This window comes from Asterias rubens, chromosome 11, assembly GCF_902459465.1.
Source record: "Asterias rubens chromosome 11, eAstRub1.3, whole genome shotgun sequence".
Taxonomy (NCBI): Eukaryota; Metazoa; Echinodermata; class Asteroidea; order Forcipulatida; family Asteriidae; genus Asterias; species Asterias rubens.
This window is the reverse complement of record NC_047072.1, coordinates 7,877,663-7,901,808: the sequence shown is the minus strand read 5'-3', so window position 1 is coordinate 7,901,808 and position 24,146 is coordinate 7,877,663. Positions and strand designations below refer to the sequence as shown.

Sequence of the window (24,146 nt, the reverse complement as noted above, 5' to 3'; positions counted from 1 at the left end):
CTGCATTCCATTTTTTAGGGTTCTATTTTCATGATGGTGGTTTTCATGTGTATGGTAGACACTGAGCTATCTTGCACTTTGTTTCTCTGAAAACAAAACAGCAGGACTTTTTGGCTTCTGTGACACGACAAAATAATATCTTTTCAGTCTGTTTTCTTATTATGTCACCTCTTCCATCTTTATACTGCACACTACATCATCACTCTAAACACAAGAATAAACAGGACTTTCTGTCGAGCGTTTTTCTTGTGACATCTGGAAGTCCAATCTGGGCCCAATTTCCTAGAGCTGCTTTAAAACACAAAAAAGTAGCTAAGCATGACAGGATTAACACTTACCAGAATAAAGGTAACCAGCCAAAATGCAATTCCACATGTACTATCTGTGAATGGTATCCTGTTTTTTTTTGCTTAGCAGAAAATCGTTAAGCAATATATGCTTGTAAAGCAGCGATATGAAATTGGGCCCACATCAGAGAAAAACATACATTTTTAGTTAATTGTATTTTAAACTAGTATCAAAAGTGCAAGCTTGAGCATTTCCATAGCAATTATAAGTTGATTTAAGAGACCATTTTCAAAACTAGGAATTTCGATTTACATATATGGTCACATGGTTAATTATAATAAAAGTGTGTTCTTTGCTTAATTGCAAAACCAATACCCCAATGCTAACCTTCCGCTGGGCTTTGCAACTCTGCAAACCCCCCCTCTCCCCTTCCCAGCAGCCATATCTACCCCTACATTAACTGAACCAAGTACAGCACGCTCTGCTTTCGATCCCGAAGCTGGTGCCCCAGGTATACTGATAATTTCTGTTCTGTTTTGCTGTGGATTGGTTTGGTGTGATGATTTTTTTTGCTGAATTTTGAGTAGTTCAGATATATAGTAGTGATTCTGTTTGTTATTTTAGTAAAATTGAAACTTTGCATGGGTTAGTTTTTTATTAAGTAGATTTGAAACTTTGCATGGTGGGAGTATAAACGGGTCAGATTTGCGGTAGCACCGTGTGTGAAACTCTTTTGAGAAGTGTTGACTCTGAAAAGAACTGGTGATTAATGACTCAACGTTTCAATCAGTATGCTCTGATCACGACCTGAAGACAATCAGAGCATACTAATCGAAACGTTGATTTGTCAACCATTGGTCTCTTCAGAACCAACACTTCTTGAAGAATTTTATACATGGTGCTTCTGAAAACCTCACCTAATTAGTTTTCTCTTATTATTTGGTTTTACCCTCATACCGATATGTGTTTATAGTACGGTACAGTACTGTCCCGCGTTCCGTAACAAATAAATCACACGCTCAGGTCTTAAAGCCATTGGACACTTTCGGTACAGAAAAAAAAAATAAAAGTTCACAGATTTACAAATAATTTACAGGGTTTACAGAAGGTAATGCTGAAAGACTTCTCTTGAAATATTATTTCATGAAATGCTTTACTTTTTGAGAAAACATTTAAACAATATCAATTCTCGATAGCGAGAATTACGGATTTATTTTGAACACATGTCATGACACGGCGAAACGTGCGAAAACCAAGGGTGGGTTTCCCCGTTATTTTCTCCTGACTCCGATGACCGATTGAGCCTAAATTTTTACAGGTTTGTTATTTTATATATAAGCTGTGATACACGAAGTGTGCGACTTGGACAATACTTTTTACCGAAAGTGTCCAATGGCTTTAACTCGGGTGGGATTCAAACCCACAACATTGGTATTCTAGAGCAGTGTCTTACCAACTAGACCACCAAGATTCGCCGGTAGCTAGAGGCAGTTTTATTCTTATATTTTAGCAGTGGGTACCGCAACGATTTAGTAGATGTTAAATTTGCATCAGAGATAAGTTTATCAATGCAAATTTAACACCTACCATATATGTTTTCTTATTTCTAGTGTGGCTGTGTGTGGTTTTTTTGTTGTTCTTATTTCAGTTTGTTGTTATACTTTGTTGGGAGAGGGGGTCTGTAGATAGTATACATGGGATGTATGTGTAGACAGGGTCTATGTATTCTACATAAAATAATGAACTATTAACTCTCTTAGTCCAAAGGTTGTACATGTACGATCTATGTTATGTTTCAAAAGCACCATTATCCAACATGTACAATGTCTTTTATGTGCTCAAAAAGTGACATATATCGTACATGTATTAGCTAATTATCTCGACCGACAAGGTTTTATCACCTTAAAAAATACCGTTGACTTTGGGATGTACATGAACATGTACATTGCCAATGCAACATAAAATATCAGCAGGACACATTGTTTGGTGAGAAAGATCCTAGTTTATAGCAGTATTTTATTGGTACATCAACGGCATATTGCCATTATTCAGCTTGTCTAAATGTGTGAACATCGTGGATTTTAAGTGAAGTTTGAACCAATTCAATATATAATTTGGGGAAACGTAGGGAAAATGTGCACAACCAAGGGTTAAAAAACATTTGGCAACTATTATTTAGGTTCTCAAATAGTGTGTCATCATTTTCATTCATTCATATTTTTGTTTCCATTCACTTTTTCCCATTCCTTCTTCCATCTCACATCTCCCAATCTTTATCCTTTTGAAATCTATAAACTAACCACCACCTCACTTATTCAAATTTCCAAAACCCCACCCACCCCTCATTATTCATGCGCATATCAGCTGAGATTGATGAGCCTGTCAAGGCTGTGATTGGCCAGACTGCAGCAGGTGGTGTCACTACGGTGACCGGAGAAGGTAAAATCACAACGCTCTGATTGGTCCCTCAATCTCATGCATATTCATCCCACTTCATTTCTCATTGGTGATGGTACAATGGTGTCTGTGGTGTGTTTAAATTTGCTTTTTATTAGCTATTGGATTGAAGGAACTTGTATCAGGTTTGGAAGCAGAGCTAGTTGTTTCCCCAGTTTATCTGACAGAATTTCATTTCTTGATTTATGTGAATTATTATTCATAATAAAGAAAGTTACACATACAGTGTAGTTGATTGTTCATGTCATAAGTGAACCCGATTTCAACGAGCTGCTTAAGCGTAAAAAGTAGCTAAGCCACAATAAAATTATGCTCAACAAAATAAGGTTACCAGCCAAAATACAATTCCACATGCATCATCTGCGACTGGTATCCTGCAAATCATTGCTCAACAGAAAAATTGTTAAGCACTATTTAAGCACAAGCAGCTCTCAGAAGTTTGACCCAGGGCCTACTGACAAAGAACTGCTTATGCACCGACATTTGCAAAACACAAACCAGTTGTGCTTGCCAGAACCAAGGTTACCAGCCAAAAATAGAAAACTTTTAAGCAATGTTTGCTGTTTAAGCAGCTCAGTGAAATCAGGCCGAGGCATTTCCAGCCAAAATCTTGGTTGATTTGCTCAGCAATTAGACAAGAATTAGAGCTTTCAAAATTACACCTCACTCGTGGCAGAAATTAGTGTGTGACTTTAGGGTAAATAAGGTAAGTATTTGTCAACATTTAGAATGTTTAAGACATCACAACACTTTGGTACCTAGGCTGTTGCTTCAGGTGTTCCATTTATTGTCACTTTAGTTAGAAGTGCCTGATTTGGCATGGACTGTCATATGTAGAGAGTATAATCAGGGAACAAACTTTGCTCTGTAGCATGAGCAGTGTTCTTTTCTTAGAAAAAGAAATCAATAAAACCAAATCTGGTCGTTCCTTAAAGCTACAACGATGTTTCCTAACATGTTGTTTAAGAAAGTTTTGTGTTGAAGGTAAGGTCACGGATTGGTTTTTGTCAGCGTATATGCTATAGTCAAAATTATAAAGATACTTATGATATTTGCCTTGTTTCTACTACGCTATAAGTATCTTTATTTAGGCATTACCTTGACAAATCGCCTTAGTTTGATTTTGTTAATAATTCATAAGCAGAAACCCCACCAAATTAATTTATCCCAACAGACATTAGCTGATCCACCTTTATCCCCTCATATCCTTCTAAGCAGGCAAAGAAGCCGAAGAGGAACACGCCCAGGAAGAGGAGGAGGAGCACATTGAGCCCGCTCCGCCCGTCGAGGACCCCTTACCCCCCGAGGGGCTAGAGACCACCCAGTTCAAGGAGCTACGGAATGATTTTGAGAGGGAGTGGCCGTCAGTCCAGGCGCTGGTGACCGGGATGTTGAATGTCGAGCCTATCTTGGTCGAGATTGAGGGCCAGGAAGTGGAGAGCCTGTTGAAGGAGTCTCATAAATCTGTAGAACGTAAGTGAATTTTTGGCGTCAAGTTTAGAATGGGGAAAGAAAGTTGTGATTGTACATGTAGAAGAGTGTTCATTGTTTTCAACAGCAGTTTTCAAGAAGTGGGGAAAACAACCAAAAAATATGGAAATAATTTCACCATTGATGCACAAATTCACGGCACTGGGGTTTGTGTTGTTTTTCTTTCTTTGTCTCCACCTCTCAGACCCTCTGTATGTTTCTCTTAATTTTTTTTCAAGTTGGGCTGTTTTGACATGGAAGGGCAATTTTGTATTACAATGTGTTTATACTTTCATGAAAGTTTGAACAATAATTATTTTATTTTGGTGACAGTTTTTAGGGGGAAGGTTTGTGGGTCAACATTTTGATCGTTTATTTTCTGGTGTGATACAGAACCATTTACTTACCGTCCGTGGGAGTACACCAGCATTGACCTTGATGAAGAAGAGGAGGACGCAGAGGCAGAAGAAGATGATGAAATGGAAGAAGAGGAGGTAAGGAAGTTATTTGTCTTAGTGCAGAGATGAGTTTCAGACTTCTCTGTGAATTCAAACTTTTTAAAGTCGGCGTGTGGCGTTTCATGGCTGAGCGATCTAGTTCAACGGACCCAAGCTTTTGTGATGTCAGCAGGAGAGTTTGGGTTTGAGCCCTTATCAGGACACTTGTGCCCTTGAGCAAGATACTTAACCATTAATGCTTTCGAAAATCTGGGAAGGAAGTGCATTCTGGGGGTAACCCTGTTTCAGCCCCAGGAGTAGGTGACAATGTGCACCTGGTGACATTTGTTTAGGATCAGCAGACCAAATCAGTAGTGTAGCCCTCAAGTGGCCGTTCGGCCTTGTGAGTTTGGAGATACCTCATTAAAAAATTTTTTAAAACAAGCATGGTGAAGACAATCACCTGGGATTATTTTTGTTTACATACAAAGAAATCGTGTCTCTTTGATCTTCTCCTCTAATGCTTGGGATATTGTTCCTAAGCTCTGTAAATTCCAAAACTCGGGGGATATTTCCTCTAAATTTGATCCCTGACATGACGCTGTAACACACAATGATAACAATTCCCACGATTCTTATTTCCTCCAGGATGAAGAGATGATGAAGAATAAGAGGAAGCAGTTTGGCGACACCAAGCATTTCTGTCCGGTCGCGTACAAGGAGAACTACGTCCTGTGGCCGGGAAATCCAGAGATCGGTGCCAAGTACAGAGAGAAGGTGTACTACTTCTCCAGCACAGAGGCCAGAGATAAATTCATCTCAGAACCAACACTGTATGCGGCTAAAGGGAACCCTTTTAAGGTGAGGACCCCGGTTGAAAAAGGGGTGGGGGGTTTTCTTGGGTACAAAATTATAATTTTAGAGATCTTTAAAAAGACAAATCTTTGGCAACCGCTCGGAGTTGACTACCAGAATAGCAAATTATCTCAGCAACTCTCTCGGCACTATGAGTTGCCCACCAGCCAAGTTGTCATCTGGGCTCACTTCCATAAAGCCTGTAAGCACAAATACTTGCTAAGCACAGAAAAGTATTGCCAAAAGTAGAAACAACTTGAAATGCTGGTGATGAAAGTTGAAAAAATCCCTTGAAAATAATGAAAGTTGAAAACATCTCTTGAATCATGAGCGCTGTAATGTTGGCTAATGGTGACCCAATGCCTTTGGCTTCATATTCCTCTAGTTGAATAAGAATGTTCCATTTTCTTTTCTTACAGTCTCCACAAGTGCGCCTAATTGTCCTTGGTCCCCGCTTAGTATTTAGTTGTTTGCTTTTCAGTCAAAACATATTGAAAGAATGTTGATAAAAGTTCAAAAGATTTCTTGATTTGTGAGGCACTGTAATGTTAGCTAAGGCTGACCTAAATGCCTTTGGTTTCAAAAGCAAAAAAGGAAGGTTTCTAATTGAAGGTTTCTCTTTTTTTACAGTCTCCACCAGTACGCTTAATCGTCCTTGGTCCCCGCGGTGCGGGCAAGTCCCTCCACGGTCGCTATCTGGCAGAGAAACTGGGCATCTTTCATATCAGCTTCAAGGAGCGCCTCCAGGAACTGGTCATCGCTAAGACCAAGAAGAAGATCGGTCCGGAGTTTGAGGAGGAAGAGGAAGAGCCGGATAGTGACCCAGAAGAAGAAGCTGCTGAAGCAGCTGCCGAACAAGCTGCCGCTGAGGCTGCAGGTCTGTACATATATTCAAGAAACATTCAACATTAATTTTGAGCAAATATTATTTCAATTTTGGTTGAACAAAGAAAATTTACTAGAGCGCGAAGTTTAATTCAAATAAACCCACTGAATGTTGTACATAATTGTAAATAATTTTTGGTTGTTAATATATTATCTCAATTCAACATGGTCTCATGTAGTCATTTCTTCTGTCGTATTTTATTTAGTTTTCTCGGGGTCATCACTCATTAATTCTTTTTATTGACTCATTTCACCTGACGTCATCATCAGAAAAATCTTGAATGCGCCATATTGGTAGGCAATTTCACTGTGCGTTTTCATATACAACTCTATGCATTGAGTATGCTGTGCGTTATGCAGTGAAGTGCGCGTTTTAGGCGACGCGGCGTTAATACACGTAAACCTTACTTGCCCACCAACATGGGAAGCGTGGCATCAGTCGCCGCGTGTGACACGCGTGCAAGGGGTCAATATAATATTGTGGGAAGTGGTGACACTAGGGATGAGCACCTTTAAAAAGATACAAGTTATGTACAAATGATCTGCACCAGCTTGTGATTGCATAGTGATTCATGTTATGTATTCCACACAGGTGAAGGTGAGGAGACTACAGCTGCTGAAGCAAATGAAGCAACTGAAGAGGTACGCTACACCAAGAATCTAAATTTTCAAGAAATAACAAGCAAACATTTATAGAACAAGAAACAGAAAGTTGTGCTCTGCAAGAAATTAAAAAACTGCTCGTGCACGATGTCATTTTTTGCACAGAATTCAGTGACAAGTCTGCCATTATTTTAAATCAGAATTAAAAAATACCTTAATTTCAATAGGTAGACAAACAAAGACATTGATGCAAATGTTGTGATTTTGTTTTCCGTCTTATTTCAGCCGGAAGAGGAACCTGAAGTTGAATGGACAGAGGAAGAGGAGAACATTAAAGGGAACCTGATGGAGGAAGAATCCTTGACCCCTGACACTCTGGATAAGATAGTCCCTGATTGGTGGAATACAGAACCATTTAAGTAGGTTGATTTACTCTGTCCAATCGGGTCTAAGTTTCTTAAGAGCGATTGGGATGAAAAGTATTGCCAAATAAAGCTTATTGCTAAGAAAAGTAGACAGTGCATGTCTCGTGCACTTAATTTGGGGGGGGGGGAATTGTTAAGGTGCAGTCACAAAGCTAGACATTTTCTTCTTTTGTGATGTATCATACCATTTACTTGGGCATTTTTGTACATTTTTATCTCATTTGGTGGGGCAAAAGGGAGCAAGGTTTTGAGCAACCTCCCCGCCTCCCTCTGGTTACAGCAATTAGTTGAATGTTACGTATTTGAATGTTAGGACTCGTTAAAATGTGTCATTTTGTTTTCAAATATTGATGCAACATAATAATAATATGGATTTATAATGCGCACTTCTTCAGAAAACCAATCAAGGTGCCTACACAAACGGTGTGTGTAGTGTGTTTTCTATTTGATAAACATTTCCTAATTCTCTTCACATTCACTACACGCCCAGCAGTACAAATCGAATCTTCTCAGAGCCAACACTACTCACAAAGAGCTTTTACATGGTCTCACCGCAAACCTTACTTACTTTCTTTACAATTTTTTCTAAATTTGTCCCCAGGTCTACAGGTTTCATTCTAGAAGGTTTCCCCCGCACCGTCGAAGAGGCCCAATTCCTGGCCGAGCGTGGCCTCTACCCAGACGCCGCCATCACCCTCGCCGTTGAAGACACGGACATCCAAACCCGCCTCCTGCCGCCAAAGTTGGACAAATGGAAGCAGAAGCGAGATCGTCGTCTGGCGAGGAAAGAGCGTCGCAAGTTGCGGAAGAAGAAGGAGAGAGACACAATCATCAATAAGCGGAGGCTGGAGCTGGTTGCAGAAGTGGCGGAAAGGAAAGCGGAGAAAGCTGTAAGTCAAAACCAATGGGCAACCCACACATTAGCCCTGGACAGGTCTCCCTTCAGGGGAACCAATCAGAGCCTTGACCGACTCTACACTGAAGCCTCTGAACCCCTATAAATAAGCCCACTTCTTTTAAATTAGAACAAGTATTAGTAGGATTTGAAATTTTGCATGGTGGAAATAAGATACATGGTAACACCATGTAATGACTATCTCTAAATGAGTTGGGGTGGTTCTGAAAAGAACCGTTGGTTAACTCGACGTTTCGATCAGTATGCTCTGATCGTCTGATGCTGCATGCTGCTTAAGTACTGGGCGGCGGATTAGCTTGGTGATGCACGAAGGCGGGGAATACAGGCGGGAAGTTGAACTCGACGTTGCGCCGCCAAGTACTTAAGCAGCATGCAGCATCAGAGTCCAGCATTCTCCAGAAGACGATCAGAGCACACTGATCGAAACGTCGAGTTAACCAATGGTTCTTTTCAGAACCACCCCAACTCATTTAGAGATAGTCATTACATGGTGTTACCGATAACAAGTATTGTTAGTTGTCAGGGTTTTCTGATTTTGTTTTTCATAAGTTTTAGCTAATTTGTTGTCTATTTCCACCCTCCCTATATCTGATATCGCATCAGGCTATTCTTAAGGTAGGTACATGTCAGAAACAACAGCTCACCATCAGCTCTTTCAAGGCACACTTTTTATCACATGTGATTTGCTTCCACACAATATTAAGCATTGCATCAACAAGTGTTACAATATCGTGTCTGTGCACCGCAGAGCTAACAACTTTCCCTGATTCTGCAGATGGTTCCCTGAAAATAAACCATTTTTATGATCTTCTGATGAAAAATTTGTCAATCTCCCTGATTAAGGAAAGTTGTTCCCTGTTGTGTTGAATGTAATTCTAAACAGCTCCCTGAATTGTTGTACAAAATCTCCCTGATTTCAAGATGAAAATGTTGGCAGCTCTGGCAACCGACGTATCGGAAATATTGCCTTTACACGACACGCGTGTTGAAACTCACTCACTCACTCATCTGCAAAGACTGCGTTGGTCGGTCTCTGTGACCTCCTATGCCAACGTCTCTGGTAAAAACATCAAAAACCTTTAAAAGTTGAGAATAAATCTGACAGTTTAGCCTACACTCACCTCAAGTCTGCATTGCATTTCTGTCAATGTCGGGCCATGTTTAAACACTCAATGTTTATGTACGCACGTTTGAACATAGCCACATGATTTCCTCTCGACCAATCAGAATGGACTAACTGTCCCACGATTAAAGAGTGACACAACAGTTTTTCACTATCCACTCACTGATCATCAAACATATTTGGGTTGATCAATTCGCACATAACTGCTGCATTTCTTCAATCTCATTCTTTCCCCACAAATACACCCGTTTTACAGGTTTTAAGTATAATGTTGGACCCGCGGTTGAGACCACACACAGGGTTGAATACGCTTAATATCTTGCAACTTCATCTTTGAAGCGGTCAATGTTAAAGACACTGGACACCTCTGGTAATTGTCAAAGACCAGTCTTCTCATTTGGTGCATCTCAACATACGCACAAAATAACAAATCTGTGAAAATTTGAACTTAATTAGTCGTCGAAGTTGCGAGAGAATCATGGAAGAGAAAACACCCTTGTTGTACCAAAGTTGTGTGCTTTCAGATGCTTGATTTTGAGACCTCAGCTGAGGTCTTGAAATCGAATCAAATATTTTACTGAGAAATTACTTCTTTCTCAAAAACTACATTATTACTTCATAGGGAGCCGTTTCTCACAATGTTTTATACTATCAACAGCTCCCCATTACTCGTTACCAAATAAGATTTTATGCCAAAAATTATTTTGACTAAGCACCAATAGTGTCCAGTGCCTTCAATGTATAACTGCATGTACATACCCCTTTTCATTCCAAAACCCAGGCCCAGCGTGCCGCAGACAGAGACAGTGACGACTCAGAGCACTCGGAAGAGGAGCAAGAAGATGAGGAGGAGGAGGAGGATATTGAGGCGCTGCTGGCAGAGGAGTTTGAGGAGGAGGAGGAAGAAGAAGAGGAGGAGGAGGAGCAGGAAGACGACGCTGTGGACAGACTTAAGAATGAGATCGGAGAAGTGTACGATGATGACACTAACAAACTGGCTTCTGTACAGGTTGGTCAAAAATAATACGTTTGTCGCTCTGCAAAGAGCACAGCGCTTCACAATCAACAACAGAATTGTGTTTAAAGACCCTGGACACTATTGGTAATTGTTAAAGACCAGTCATCTCACTTGGTGTATCTTGCTCATCATATGCATAAAATAACAAACCTGTGAAAATTTGAGCTCAATTGGTTGTCGAAGTTGCGAGATGATAATGAAAGGAAAAAAACACCTTGTCACACGAAGTTGTGTGCTTTCAGATGCTTCATTTCGAGACCTCAAATTCTAAATCTGAGGTCTTGAAATCAAATTCGCAGAAAATTACTTCTTTCTCGAAAACTATATTAATTCAGAGGGAGCCGTTTCTCACAATGTTTTATACTATCAACCTCTCCCCATTACTCATTACCAAGTACGGTTTCATGCTAATAATTATTTTGAGTAATAACCAATGCAATAGTGTCCACTGCCTTTAAAGAATAGAAGAGGACATTAAAACAAACAGATTAAAAGCTGTAGGATGAGAAACTTTAGTTTGTGGTAACATCACGATAATATTAAGTGGCTTCTTGTATGAAGTTAATGTTGCTCTGACATTATCCATATGAGTCCAGGGTCCAATTTCATCGAGCTGCTTAAGCAGAAAATGTTACTTGACAATTCCTTTCTAAAGCAGAAATGAGAAGGATACGAGTCACATGGTAGTTTGGTTGGTAGCGTTGTTCTTGTAAGCGTATTTGTGTTGTTCCTAGCTACTTTTTGTGCTTAGCAGTTCTATTGATTCGGACCTGTGTACATAAAGAGACCAATCCATGGAGCTACATGTACTGCTGCAAGTAACAATAATAGTAATAGTGGCTTTTTGTATAGCGCGATATCCGTCACTCAGTGACGCTCCTGGCGCTGTAGCATACAGTATTTACTGCAAGGTATGTGGGAACATGTTAGAATTATGGTACCTTAAGCAAAAGAGTTTATGTAAACCACAGGTGCTGTTAATGTTTCTAAACAATTTCTCTTTGCTTCTCCCAGGAAACTCTTGAGGAGCTCCTCATCCCCAGGATTGAGCTGAACGGCGGCCGTAAGCCGCCCATCGTCCGCTACACCCTAGAGCAGAACCTCAAGCCCATCGTAGACTGTAGGGAGAGTCTCTTTGAGAAGGTGTACCCAACCAAGGAGCACATTGCTAAGAAGATGCTTCAGATTGGATACAAGCATCCCAGCCGCTTCGGCCGATGGTGTCCTGTACAGGTGAGGATGAGTAACGGCGAGGAGGCATAACAGTGGTGTCACCAGGGGGGCAAGGGGGAATGTGTCCCTCCCTCCTTGCCGCTTCTTGGGGGAAAAGGACAATACGGCCCTGCCTTGGGGGCAAGGGGGAATGTACCCTGCCCTATAGGGAGCAATTGAGAATGTTCCAGGCCTTTGAGGGGAGGGGAGTGTGCCAGCCCCAATATGCACTGGCCTTGCTCTTGGGGGATGGGGAATGTGCCTTGCCTTAGTGGGGGAAATGGGGATGTGCTCCGCCTTATTATTATTATTATTATTATTTATTATAAACGTCACGTTAAAAAACATGAAAATTGTTTTCCAGTGTGCATCATACAATAAAAACACTGAAAGGAGATAAAATGGTAACAAGAAAGGAAGAACCATAAAAAGATAAACGGTACAAATTACACAGAGAAATTTACAACCATCAAAAAATAAAAAATACAAAAATACAAAAATACAAAGGCGACGACCAACAAATTAAAACCATGGAATACGCCCCACTTGGGGGAGGGGGGGCAAGGAAAAATGTGCCCTGCCTTGAGGAGCACCAAATGAACCAAACATTTGTTTAAATTTATTTAATGATTTATCTAATGTAATCAATTCCAAAGAATTTTTTTATCTGTCTTCTCTTTCCCCAGCTCTTGTCAGGGGACTGCATCCAGCCAATGCAAGGCCCAGGCTACCCATCCTTCCCGGCCGTATACCGTCAGCATGTGTACTTCATCAGCAACCCTCAAGCAAGGGAAGACTTCATCATGCATCCATTGAAGTACATGAAACAGCCGTCGCCTAAACCTGTAGTTCCCATCAGAATGGCCATACTGGGCCCACCCAAATCTGGCAAGACTGCTCGTAAGTAAACAAGTAGATTTCACGCTGTAAAATTGGTTATCTTTAAAGGTAGGGTCATAGATTGGTACCATAGAGTTATATATAAGAACTAGAGGGCGCACTGGCCTAAATATGCGCCCCGGCATGTGCGCAGGCTGCCATTTTCTAAGTTGACAAAACAGGCAGCAGGGAGCCGTTTCTCACAATGTTTTATACTATCAACAGCTCTCCAATGCTCGTTACCAAGTCAGTTTTTAAGTTAATATTTGTTTTGAGTTATTACCAAATGTGTACCTTCCCTTTAAAGACAAGTTTGATTGTGAAGTTGACTGTATTTTGCAAAGAGCACTTTCCGAAAAAAGAAAAAAAAAAGGAAAAAAATTTGTCATATATTCTCAGACCAACAATACACCAACTCTTCTTTCTTTGTAGTGGCAAACCGTTTCGTCTCCGAGTACGGCATGGTCAGACTCTCCATCGGGGAAGCCATCCGTTTCGTTCTGAACCAGCAATCTAAGACGGAGCTTGCCACCCAGCTGAACACTCACCTACAGACCGGACAGACCGTGCCCGATGAACTGGCTGTACAGGCACTGGAGCTGTCTCTACTGGATATGAGGGCCAACACCAGGGGGTAAGGGCCAATACATTTTTGTATTCCACAGTTTTGTGTCGGTTTTTTGGTGGAATGCACGCCACCCGTCATCCATTATTTGTCCACTTAATTGTTTTCATTTATTAATTCTGGTTGGGAAGCCAAGAACTCTCAGAAAAGCAAAGTTAATCATTGTACTAGCCAACTTTTTAGATGGAGGAAAACCCCAGATAATGATTCTTGGGACGATCCACTTTGTCAGGTAAGGACTGAAAACCCAATCCACATAGTTTACCCGGTTGGATTTGAAGCAACATTTGAGGTATCTCAGATTGTGTAATCCTACATGTATTGGAGATTCCTGCGTCGACGTAACAGATCTGTATTTTTCGGCCATGAAGTTTTGAAATGAAATGTTTGCATGCTACATGAATTCATTTTGTTTTTTACCCATATACACCGATGTGTGTAAGCACTGTGTACTCAGTACTTACCCGAGCTCTGTGAACAAAAAAAGTCACAGGCATATTACTCGGGTGAGATTCAAACCAATGACCTTTGCAACTCTAGAACATTGTCATACCAACTAGACCACTGAGATTGCCGGTGGCTAGAGGCAGTTCGAATCCCATGTTACATGTAGATTGGTGTGTACACCTACATCTGTATACATGTAGGATTTTAAAATATCAAACAGTTCCAAAAACCAAATGTGTACTTTCTATCCATGAAGCCTATAATTAAAACATGAATTGTTTCTTCTTTTCCATGTAGCTTCGTCCTGGATGGATACCCCATCACCAAACGTCAAGTGGACTTGATGACAGAGCACTGCATCATACCGGTCTGTGTGATTGAGCTCCAAGTTGACAGCCGTGAGCTCATGATCAGAGGCATGAAAGACAAGAAATCAGCAGACAGGTAAACGGATGGAAAGACAAACAGACAGACAGGAAGATTTCCAGTTTTGGGGTGTTTGAGAGGGGAGGTACAGGTTACACAACTAAGGTTGAACAAGAAGGCAGTACATCCAGACCCAATATCATAAGGCCTGTAAGCACAAAAAAAACTTGCTAAGCACAGACATCTTGCTTGGCAGTAACAGGTAACCAGTACATCTTCCATAACGCTTAATTTATGCTTGATGCCCTACTTTTTTTTTGCTAAGCAGTATGAAATTTGGCCTGGGCTGTGGTACAGAGGCCATTTAAGTTCAATCTATCATTGTTGTCGGTTAACAGTAAGCGTTTGTTTGTTGGTTAAAAGTAAGCATTTGTTTGTGTTTGAGCAACAGAAAAGTACTAGCTCATGTCTGGAACCCCCATTTTGTCCAAATTAAGTTTTTATAAATAATAATTGTTATTTATTTTTGCTCATTTCTGCTTAGCAGACAATTGTTTAACAATATTATTTGCTTGATGTAACAACTGTTCTTTAAGAGTTTGACATTTCATTTGACTCCCTTCCTCCCCCAGGATTCTGCCGCTTCATGACAGCGCTCAGATCCTAGCCATACGCATCGCCTCCTGGCAGAAGGAGATCACAGGGGTGCGAGAGTGGTACAAGGAACAGCATCGCAACTGGGTACTCCTAGACGGAGAGAGGTCTAAGTGGTGGGTGTGGAACCGGGCGTGTCAGGAGGGCAAGAGGACCGTCAGACACATCCAGGAATACCTACAGAGGATATCAGAAGGTAAGGAATGGATCACTTTTGGTAGTTGGGGGGGGGGGGGGCATTTTTTGTCAGGCATAATATTCTTCCTACTTTAGTCTCCTTTCCATTTTTTTTTCCCCCGCAGAAAATTCAGTTAAACTGTTATTAATAAGGCCTAAAAAGTCCATTAAAGCCATTATACACTTTCGGAACAGAAACAAAAGTAAAAGTTCACAGATTTACAAGTAACTTACAGGGTTGACAGAAGGTAATGGTAAAAGACTTCTCTTGAAATATTATTCCATGAAATGCTTCATTTTTTGAGAAAACGTTAAAACAATTATCAAGAATTACGGATTTATAGTAAACACATGTCATGACACGGCGAAACGTGCGGAAACAAGGGTCGGTTTTTCCGTTATTTTCTCCCGACTCCGATGACCGATTGAGCCTCAATTTTCACAGGTTTGATATTTTATATAGAAGTTGTGATACACGAAGTGTGGGCCTTTGGACAATACTGTTTACTGAAAGTGTCCCATGGCTTTAAAGCCTCCACATTGTGTACATGTAGGTCACTCCTTGTACTTGATCAAATATTATACTTTTTTCCCAAGGACCAAATATCGTGTCTGTTTTGTCCTGAAGAAATTGTCTTTGCCCCTCCCCCGTTACCCTAGTACACCTTCCCCAAACATGCACACTGTAAAACGCTTTTCAAGAAGACTAAAGTTTTATAATATGTGTAGTTATAACACACCTCTTGCTTGTTCTGTATTCTGGTTGGCTGAAACACGGTCACGTGGGATGAACTAATGTAGGCTAGTGATCAATTGTTTTTTGGCTGTCTAATGCTGTTATATTGATAAGAAAAAGAGTGCATCACAAAGCTCAATTTGACCTTTGAGCCCTTTTTTATCATTCTGTGTCTCCAGGCAAGGCAGCTTCAATAGCCGAGATGTGCATCACTCCCAAAGAGTTTCTAGCCCGCCTCGGTGACTTTGGCCAATACTGCCCGGTCAGTCTCGCTAAGGAAGGAGAGCTTGTCGACTGCTCCGTCAATCCAACCATGGAATACGCGGCCGAGTTCAGAGGGCGCTATTACAAGATGGAAGACCAGGCCAAGCTGGAGGAGTTCCTGGCCAGCCCGGAGCAGTTCGTTCCCCCACTGGCCCCGAGAGCCCTACCCTCACCTGAGCACCTCCCGAGGAGGAGGTCACCCATGGAGGTGAAGACGATGTTCCCCATGCAGCTGGAGCTACAGGGGTACTGCCCTGTCACATACCTGGACGGTAAACTCAGGTAGGACCCATTTCTTATAATCATGGGGTGGCAATCAATTATTTCATTAATTAATGTTTGAAGCTTTGCATGGTGTGGAGAAACAAGAAGGAACTATAAGTGATTAGTAAACTTGCGGGTACAACCATGTGTAGAGTTTCTCCTGAAGTTCGAAATGCCAAGACCACACCGGCTCTTTTCAGAGCCAACACTTCCTGATAAGAGATTTACACATGGTTGTACCCGCAAGTTTACTATTTATGTATAGTTCCTTCTTAATTATTTCACTATAAGAATTACACTTACATCAAATGCAAACTACTAACTCAGCAACATCAGAATTCGATCGCTAACTTTCCTTGATCCATTCATTCCCTCCCCCAAGGTACGAAGCTATCATCCCAGGCAACACTGACCTTCTAGTAGAGTACAGACAGAACCTCTACTGCTTCGTCGACGAAGGCAAACTCCAGAAGTTCCTACGCCACCCAGAGCGCTACTACAACCTGAAGCTGCCGCACAAGCTACCCCCGAAGAAAGACCCCCTCCTGGTCACCTCCCTGCCAATGCTGGGCTACATGGAGCAGGCCCTCTCTGTTTCCATTACTAAGGCTCTGACGTCGGTCGGATGCTTCAAGCCAAAGTTTCCGTTTTTGTCGGCGTCACGGTCAGCCGTGATTTACCTGGCCTACCATCTGAAATGTAAGTTACTCATCAAATTTTCTTTAATCATGGTTCAGTGGTTTATGGTTCAGCATTGGGTCAAATGTCATTGACCTGTGAACAATCAAGGTCACTGCTCTTATAAAAAAAAATTAAAAAAATGGAAAAGAGTGGAACCAGTTGGAGCCAAATGATTTCCCTTAAAGAAAGAAACATGTTGTCGGATACTGTCCTCTCCATATACAAAGAAGTATGTCAATAAAACATAACAAGAATTGTGTCCAGCTAGAACAAAGAAAACATTACAAAGTGGGATTCTTTGAAACACAGATAATAACAAATGTAAAATATGGGTAGAGAAAGGTTGTTACAGGCCTCATACATAAAGGCCCTTCTTATTCATCTGAAAGCACACAAATCATCGCAACAAGTTTTTTTCCGGTATTTTCTTGCAACTTTGATGACTGATTAAAGCCAAAATTTCCACAGGTTTATTATTTGGTGTTTGCGGAGGCCATGGCCTTCGTTGCCCTGGTCTTGGCCTTGGTGCCTCTTTAAAATTTCCCCATAGACTTTAAGATTTTCCTATGGAAGTGCTCTTTGCAAAATGAAAAATGGCCTTGCCCTCTTAAAGATGAAACTCCAGGCCTGCTTTGACAATCACCAAAAGTATACCTTGCCTTTAAAAAAAAATTCTCACCTGGCACATTCTATGACCACCTTCACCCAGATAAAAAAAAAAAAAACAGAGAAGATGTTGAACACATGTTCATGTTTCATCTGTTGAAAGACTCACTCTCGGCTGGCAACTATCCAGGGCCCACTCCTAATCCATATCCAAGGTAGAGGGTCAAGAGGTCAAACTGGCAAAGCAATAAAAAACTGCTACCAATGGTTATTATTCCCAAAGGGTACCAATACCTCAAGAAAGCCATCAATCTCAAGGCTTGTCTGGATTAACTTTAGTTGTGATTAACTCGAGTTGTGATTCGGATAAGTTCTTATTGCTTAGAAGCAAAATGTTTGTTTTTCATTTGGCATTTTGGCTATTTAAAGGTAGGGTCATAGATTGGATACTCCAAAATAAAAGTACAACTGTGGGGGGGGGGGGATTTGACGTATTCACAACAATCACCAAGATTTAACAGATGTTAAATTTGCATCGGGGATAACACTGCGAGAAGATACTACCATTCAGAATGCTCAGTGGGGCTTTTAAAATTAAGGATAACCACCAACCCCAAAGTAAAAACATTCAGAGGACCTTGTTTCAATTGAGCGTGCTTAGGAGGAACTACCATAATTTCAGTTCAGAATGCCCCACAGGTTTTGTTTAAAGGAACACGTTGCCTGGGATCGGACGAGTTGGTCTATAAAAAGCGTTTGTAATTGTTTTTTTTTATAAAATGCATAATGGTTGGAAAGATGTTTTCAAAGTAGAATACAACGATCCACACAAATTTGCCTCGAAACAGCGTGGTTTTGCTTTTACTGTGCGAACTAACATGGGCGGCCATTTATGGGAGCCAAAAATTTGACTCCCATAAATGGCCGACCGTGTTAGTCGACGAGGTAAAAGGAAAACCGTGCAATTTTGAGGCATGTTTGTGTGGCTCATTATATTATACTTTTACAACATCTTTCTACCCATATGCATTTTAAAACAAACGGTTACAAATGATTTCCAATAACCAACTGGACCGATCCAAAGCAACGTGTTCCTTTTTATGAGGAGAGCGCTGGCCTACAATGTGACAGCCTGTTACAGTGTAATACAATGTACATAAATGCTTTTTCGGGAAAACAATTTCCTTTAAATCTTAGTAGTTGTCAAACCACCTGTTCTTCTCAGAACCAAAACTACTCAAAAGAAATTGACACAAGGTACTACTACGAGCCTCACCAGGGGTCTTTTTCACAAAGATAGTCCTTACTTAGGACTAGTCCTACTAGTTATAAAAAAAACTTAAGGCTAGTCCGAACTCAAGATATGACTAGTCTTAACTTTTTGCGAAATCCCCCCTGATATTTAAATGCTTTTAACCAATCCGTTATCAGTTATAGTACATATCCAGTACTGGGGTTTCCCTCCATCCCAGGTCAAAATTCCAGTTGAACCTAGTTAACTGGGGTCAACTGGTTCAACTGGATATTAAACCAACTGGTTTTAACTGTGTTTAACTAGTTTATCAACTGGTTTTCAACTAGTTCCAGTTAAACCCAGTTTAACTAGGTTCAACTAGAATTTCGACCTGGGATAACAGAAATTATGTTATGCTCGTGCTCACTTAAGGCGCAGGCTTTAACTTGCGCGCTGGTGGCCTCTTCTGTATAGTTGTATCATCATTGGTTGGTTGAAGATGCCAGTGATGCATTCTACACTGCATTCTAATAATGAACACTGGTATTTTCATTCCCGGTAATGGTGGGAAATCACTGCAACAGGACCAAAAGAAACCTTTTTATTTTTAGATTCTTGTGGGGAAAAAAAAAATAAATCAAACCTTGCACCACTGACACCCCCTCAAAATCGAACTCAGAAAGTACCTCCTTATCTTCGATTTATACTTCTGTTTGGATTTGGGTTAACTTTATGCTGTTGTTTTCCCAGAGGGGCACAGCTTAACCCAATGCATGGTTTGCATGACCTGCATGGATTCCACTCTGGGAACGGCGGTGGATTTATGTGTGGGAACTTAAACCGTGTCAGCATATTCTGCAGTTTCAACAGACGATACAGGAAAATATGTCCAGGAAAATACATTCACTTTGGGGGGGGGGGGGGGGGTTACGCACTATGGCAACTTTCCAGAAAAAAAATTCTCTGAGCAAGCTTTGGCCTAGATAAAGAAAACAAACAAATCAATCAACTTTGTTATACGTTAAAGCGCTGAATGTCGGGAAAGCAAATTGATCGTTGTTAAAAATGTTAAACTTATGTTGTGCCGAACAGCACAGTTTAATTTCTTGTGTAATAACTGTCTGTGTCATAGGCCTATCTGCTTGGATTGTAAAAGCTAAAATCTAATTTTCTAAACTATGTACACAGATCACAAAGTAAGGATTTACGTCTTGTACATTATTGCTTTGTGCAGGCATATTGCTCTTTTTGTACCTGCGAGGGTAAAGGTTGATATTGTGTATTAAAAAAAGCCTTTGGGGCGCTACGGTTGCCCAGTTTGTATACTCCCTGAGAAAAAAGGCATGTTATTGGCCAATGACCAGGGCACTTATGTAATGCGCATTGAGATAGTAATTGTGAAATGCACTACATAAGAACATGTTATAATTGGTGTTATTTAAAGCCATCGGACACTTTCGGAACGGAAACAAAAGAAAAAAGTTCACAGATTTACAAATAACTTACAGGGTTTACAGAATGTAATGGTGAAAGACTTCCCTTGAAATATTTTTCCATGAAATGCTTTACTTTTTGAGAAAACAGTAAAACAATTATCAATTCTCGATATATCGAGAATTACAGATTTATTTTAAACACATGTCATGGCACAGCGAAACGTGAGGAAACAAGGGTGCGTTTTCCCATTATTTTCTCCTGCTTCCGATGACCGATTGAGCCTAAATTTTCACAGAATTGTTATTTTATATATAAGTTGTGATTCACGAAGTGTGGGCCTTTGGACAATACTGTTTACTGAAAGTGTCCAATGGCTTTAAAGGGTACCTCTATGAGGAACATTTGAAGGGGCACTAAAGCAATGACCAGGGCTGAACTCCATTTAGCTGAGCCTCGGATTTGAAACATAGTTCATGAAGTAAATGATTTTTATCATCTTTTTGTCTCTCCTCTCCCATTCAGCTTACAATCCTAGAAGCTCGGACTACGTCCGCAAGAAGTACCGGCGCAAACTCGAGCAGTTTGAGGAGAACTGCGAGCTGATCCGCTACCTGGGATCCCACATGGGCGGCCGTTACAGACATCCCGAAGACAGACCCATCGATTTTGATCATAAGATGATCATGTTCCTGAATCTGAAGGGGCGGGAGCCGTCAGCGACTACTCTGGCGTCCTGAGGAGGACTGTGAGATACTGATGGGGGAGAATAAGGGAGTGTACAACATTGGTTAAGCGTCTCCAAACTTTGAAATACTTGAACATTTGATTGAGAACTATTCTTCTCAGCAGAACATCATTCTTTTTTGACTTTAGGGACTTTTAGTGTTACTGACTGTTGCCAAGTTCAAAACAACAAAGCAGAATGGCCTATTTATGATAAAGCTGTTAAGCTAATTTTTGAGTTTTAAAACAAACTTTAATTTTCTATGTTGTACCATCCTTTTAAAGAGAACTTATCAGATATAGAATTATAACAAATCTTTCGGCCTGTCAAGATCCCAAAACCATGACTCAATCTCTTCCATATGTCAAATGTTTTTTCATACGTGTACCCTCAACAGATTTTGTAATCAGCTTGCAAAGAAAATGAACACCTAATGGATAATTAAAAAGTACCCCAAAGATTAGAGCTGTATGTCCCCCTCTATTGATGAGGTCATTTGTGGTCAGAATTGTATAAAGCTTTCGAATTTTTCAATAACTGAATGTCACGTTAGAAATGTGAAAAGACACCCATAGGCTATTTAACTGTCACTGGTTGGTCTTCAAGCTTAAATGATTCTTCCGTTGACATTTATTAGTGAGGAAAACAATTTTTCGGTTTAGTATCTTCGTTTCTTTTTACTCGGTAAATATCAATGCAAATTGATATTCTACCGTCTCAGACCACTATTAATGAAATATTCCACTTCAGAGCAGGGTCCTCTTTCCGCATAAGATAACAAGTGAATAGAATCTGTGGTTATTCAATCAGAGTTATCTTGTTAAGTACATCATTGAAGTTTAACGGAGAACAAGTATTTAGCCTCCTTCGAGCGGGTATTTCGTTACGTGGACAAGATTACGTTTCATGTTTTGACTGGATTAGCCCCTAAGGAAAATCAATAAAGGCTTCTTTTTTTTATCTAGAGTGAGGCGGAGTGAGGAAAATTGTTTTCTGTTTAATCATTTTTGTACTAGATAGCTCAGGAGCGCTGGCACACTAATCCAGAGGTCATCGGTTCAAATCCCGCTTTAGTAAATTTGTCTTTGTTAAACCTCAATTTTTTTATTTTCATCCTAAAGATATGATACAGAATACTGAACATGACAGATATTAAGGAGAATAATATTTGAAGGCTTTACTGTCATTGATGATACTGGGGCTTCAAAAGATAATCTCTTTTGCCTTTATATAGACAAGAGAAATAAACTTTTAGAAAACAAGTTACTGTTTTTGAACACCTTTTAAAAGGGATTGTTCATAGACTAAACTGATTAATTGAAAACTTTTTTGAAAATTATACTGTTGTGCTTTTCCCCATAACCAAGGTTGTATCTTTGCTTTGAGCAACAACATTTTAGCAAAATGTATTTCATTTAAATAAGTGTCACAACATCGTTATCTTTATGCATTTATGTACTTGACTTGTATTATCTGCTTCCAAATTCTGGTTGTCTTTATTTGATTGTAGGTTTCAAGTGATTTATATTTTGTACCAAATTCAATCTAACTCTTAGTGATTCCGTCCAAATCTCAATGCTTTCCTTTTTTTGTAAAATATTTGTAAATAAAGTCAAAATGATTTGATAGTTAAAATTTCTGTTTTGCGCCTTATATTTGACTTTCAAAAAAATGATATTGTATAGCTGTTAAGAACTTACATATTTAATTTGTAAAATACCTTTGTAAAGATGTTGTTTATTTCTAACTTTCCTGAGGTGCCTAATAAAATTACTTCGTTTTACAAACTAAAAACACTCTTTTTGTCACTGTTATTTCGGCAATATAAATAAATCAGCATTTTAAAATTGCATTGTAAAATTATTCGTATACGGTTTATAGTTTCAACTGTAATAGACAATCTCCAAATTTAATTATCAGTTAGTACAACTTTGTGTTTTAATGGACAAGTGGATCTGATCAAAAATGTACTCCCTGCGTTACCAATGCGAAACTTCAAATTCCACTTAAACACAGAGTTAGACATTAAACTAGGTATCTTATTAAATCTCATAAGGTAAGTTCAGGGCTCGATTTCACAATAGAGTTAACATTCATACTGGACACTAGCACTATTGGTCATTGTCAAAGACCAGTCTTCTCACTTGGTGTATCTCAACATGCATAAAATAACAAACCTGTGAAAAATTGAGCTCAATCGGTCTTTGAAGTTGCGAGATAATAATGAACGAAGAAAAGAAGGAAAAAACTTTTCACACGAAGTTGTGTGCTTTCAGATGCTTTATTTCGAGACCTCAAATTCTAAATCTGAGGTCTCAACATTAATTTGTGGAAAATTACTTCTTTCTCGAAAACTACACTACTTTAGAGGGAGCCCTTTCTCACAATGTTTTATACTATCAACTTCTCCCCATTACTCTTTACCAAGTAAGGTTTTATGCTAATAATTCTTTTCAGTAATTACCAATAGTGTCCACTGCCTTTAACTGTTTATTGATCCCAATTGCTAATCATGTTAGATGCCACAACCCACAATACAAATCACCATTGTGATATGGACAAGCAACAACTCGTCTTAAGATGAATGTTTGGTTCTCTGTAAAAATCGAGCCCAGTGCCAATTTTTTTAAGCACAGAAAGCAGCTAAGCAAACAAAGTTACGCTTACTAGAATAAAGTTACCAGCCAAACTACCATGTCACCAGTACAATTTGTGGCTGGTATATATCCTGCTCATTTCTGCTAAACATGACATTTTTATATTAAGCTATTTATGTTTAGTTCAGGGGATTAAGCCGGTCATCCGTCCTCGCTCCTAAGCAAACTAGCATTCTTCCATGAGAATCCAAGATGTGACATGGTATTTTACTTTTTGCATTTCGTGATTGTACAAATCTCTTGCAAAATCGGTGTCTCCTTTTGCTTGAATATTTTTAAGCTATCAGCAAATGTTCTTACGTCAAAGGCAGATTGGATCTTTTCGTTCGATGGTCTAAAGCGAATAGCTGAATCTTTGGCACATTCATTTTTTGTCTGCAATGTGGATGTAAGACTTGTCAAAACTTCGTTAGTGTTGGAACTTGTTCGTATGTTCTTTCTTACTTCATCAATTCTCCAAACATTTGGGTTGCCTTGGAGGAACGATATTTTTTTCTTCTTTTATCTTTACCCGTTCGAAGCTTGGATGCTCATGGCGCTCCATTCCGTCTTCGATTCCAGCTTTTTGTTTGCATCCTCAAGCAGCCATTTTTTTTACAACTGTGAAAAAAAAATATTGCAACAGCTCATCTATAGATACACTGTCAGCTGGTTTCCACCTGAAAATGAAATAGTAAGCGCTCCCCCGAGCGTCCAAACAAACTAC

General features: G+C 39.9%; 1 protein-coding gene across 5 annotated transcripts in view; it reads left to right on the top strand.

Annotated features, from left to right (window-relative positions):
* LOC117296483 (adenylate kinase 9-like) overlaps positions 1-22,555 on the top strand; it is a 45,644-nt gene extending 23,089 nt beyond the window's left edge. For 2 of the 5 annotated variants that reach the window (XM_033779438.1, XM_033779436.1), the window contains 17 exons: positions 725-799; positions 3,964-4,218; positions 4,609-4,709; positions 5,301-5,513; positions 6,138-6,384; positions 6,985-7,034; positions 7,281-7,414; positions 8,022-8,310; positions 10,241-10,468; positions 11,492-11,710; positions 12,376-12,589; positions 13,001-13,202; positions 13,938-14,084; positions 14,639-14,856; positions 15,753-16,119; positions 16,484-16,800; positions 20,582-22,555. In XM_033779438.1, coding sequence (XP_033635329.1) covers positions 725-799; positions 3,964-4,218; positions 4,609-4,709; positions 5,301-5,513; positions 6,138-6,384; positions 6,985-7,034; positions 7,281-7,414; positions 8,022-8,310; positions 10,241-10,468; positions 11,492-11,710; positions 12,376-12,589; positions 13,001-13,202; positions 13,938-14,084; positions 14,639-14,856; positions 15,753-16,119; positions 16,484-16,800; positions 20,582-20,796 — 3,491 coding nt within the window. In that variant the 3' untranslated portion in view covers positions 20,797-22,555. Of the gene's footprint in view, positions 1-724; positions 800-3,960; positions 4,219-4,608; positions 4,710-5,300; positions 5,514-6,137; positions 6,385-6,984; positions 7,035-7,280; positions 7,415-8,021; positions 8,311-10,240; positions 10,469-11,491; positions 11,711-12,375; positions 12,590-13,000; positions 13,203-13,937; positions 14,085-14,638; positions 14,857-15,752; positions 16,120-16,483; positions 16,801-20,581 lie in introns of all 5 variants that reach the window. The other 3 variants (XM_033779437.1, XM_033779440.1, XM_033779439.1) reach the window with 3 other exon arrangements.
* The last annotated feature ends 1,591 nt before the right edge of the window (positions 22,556-24,146 follow it).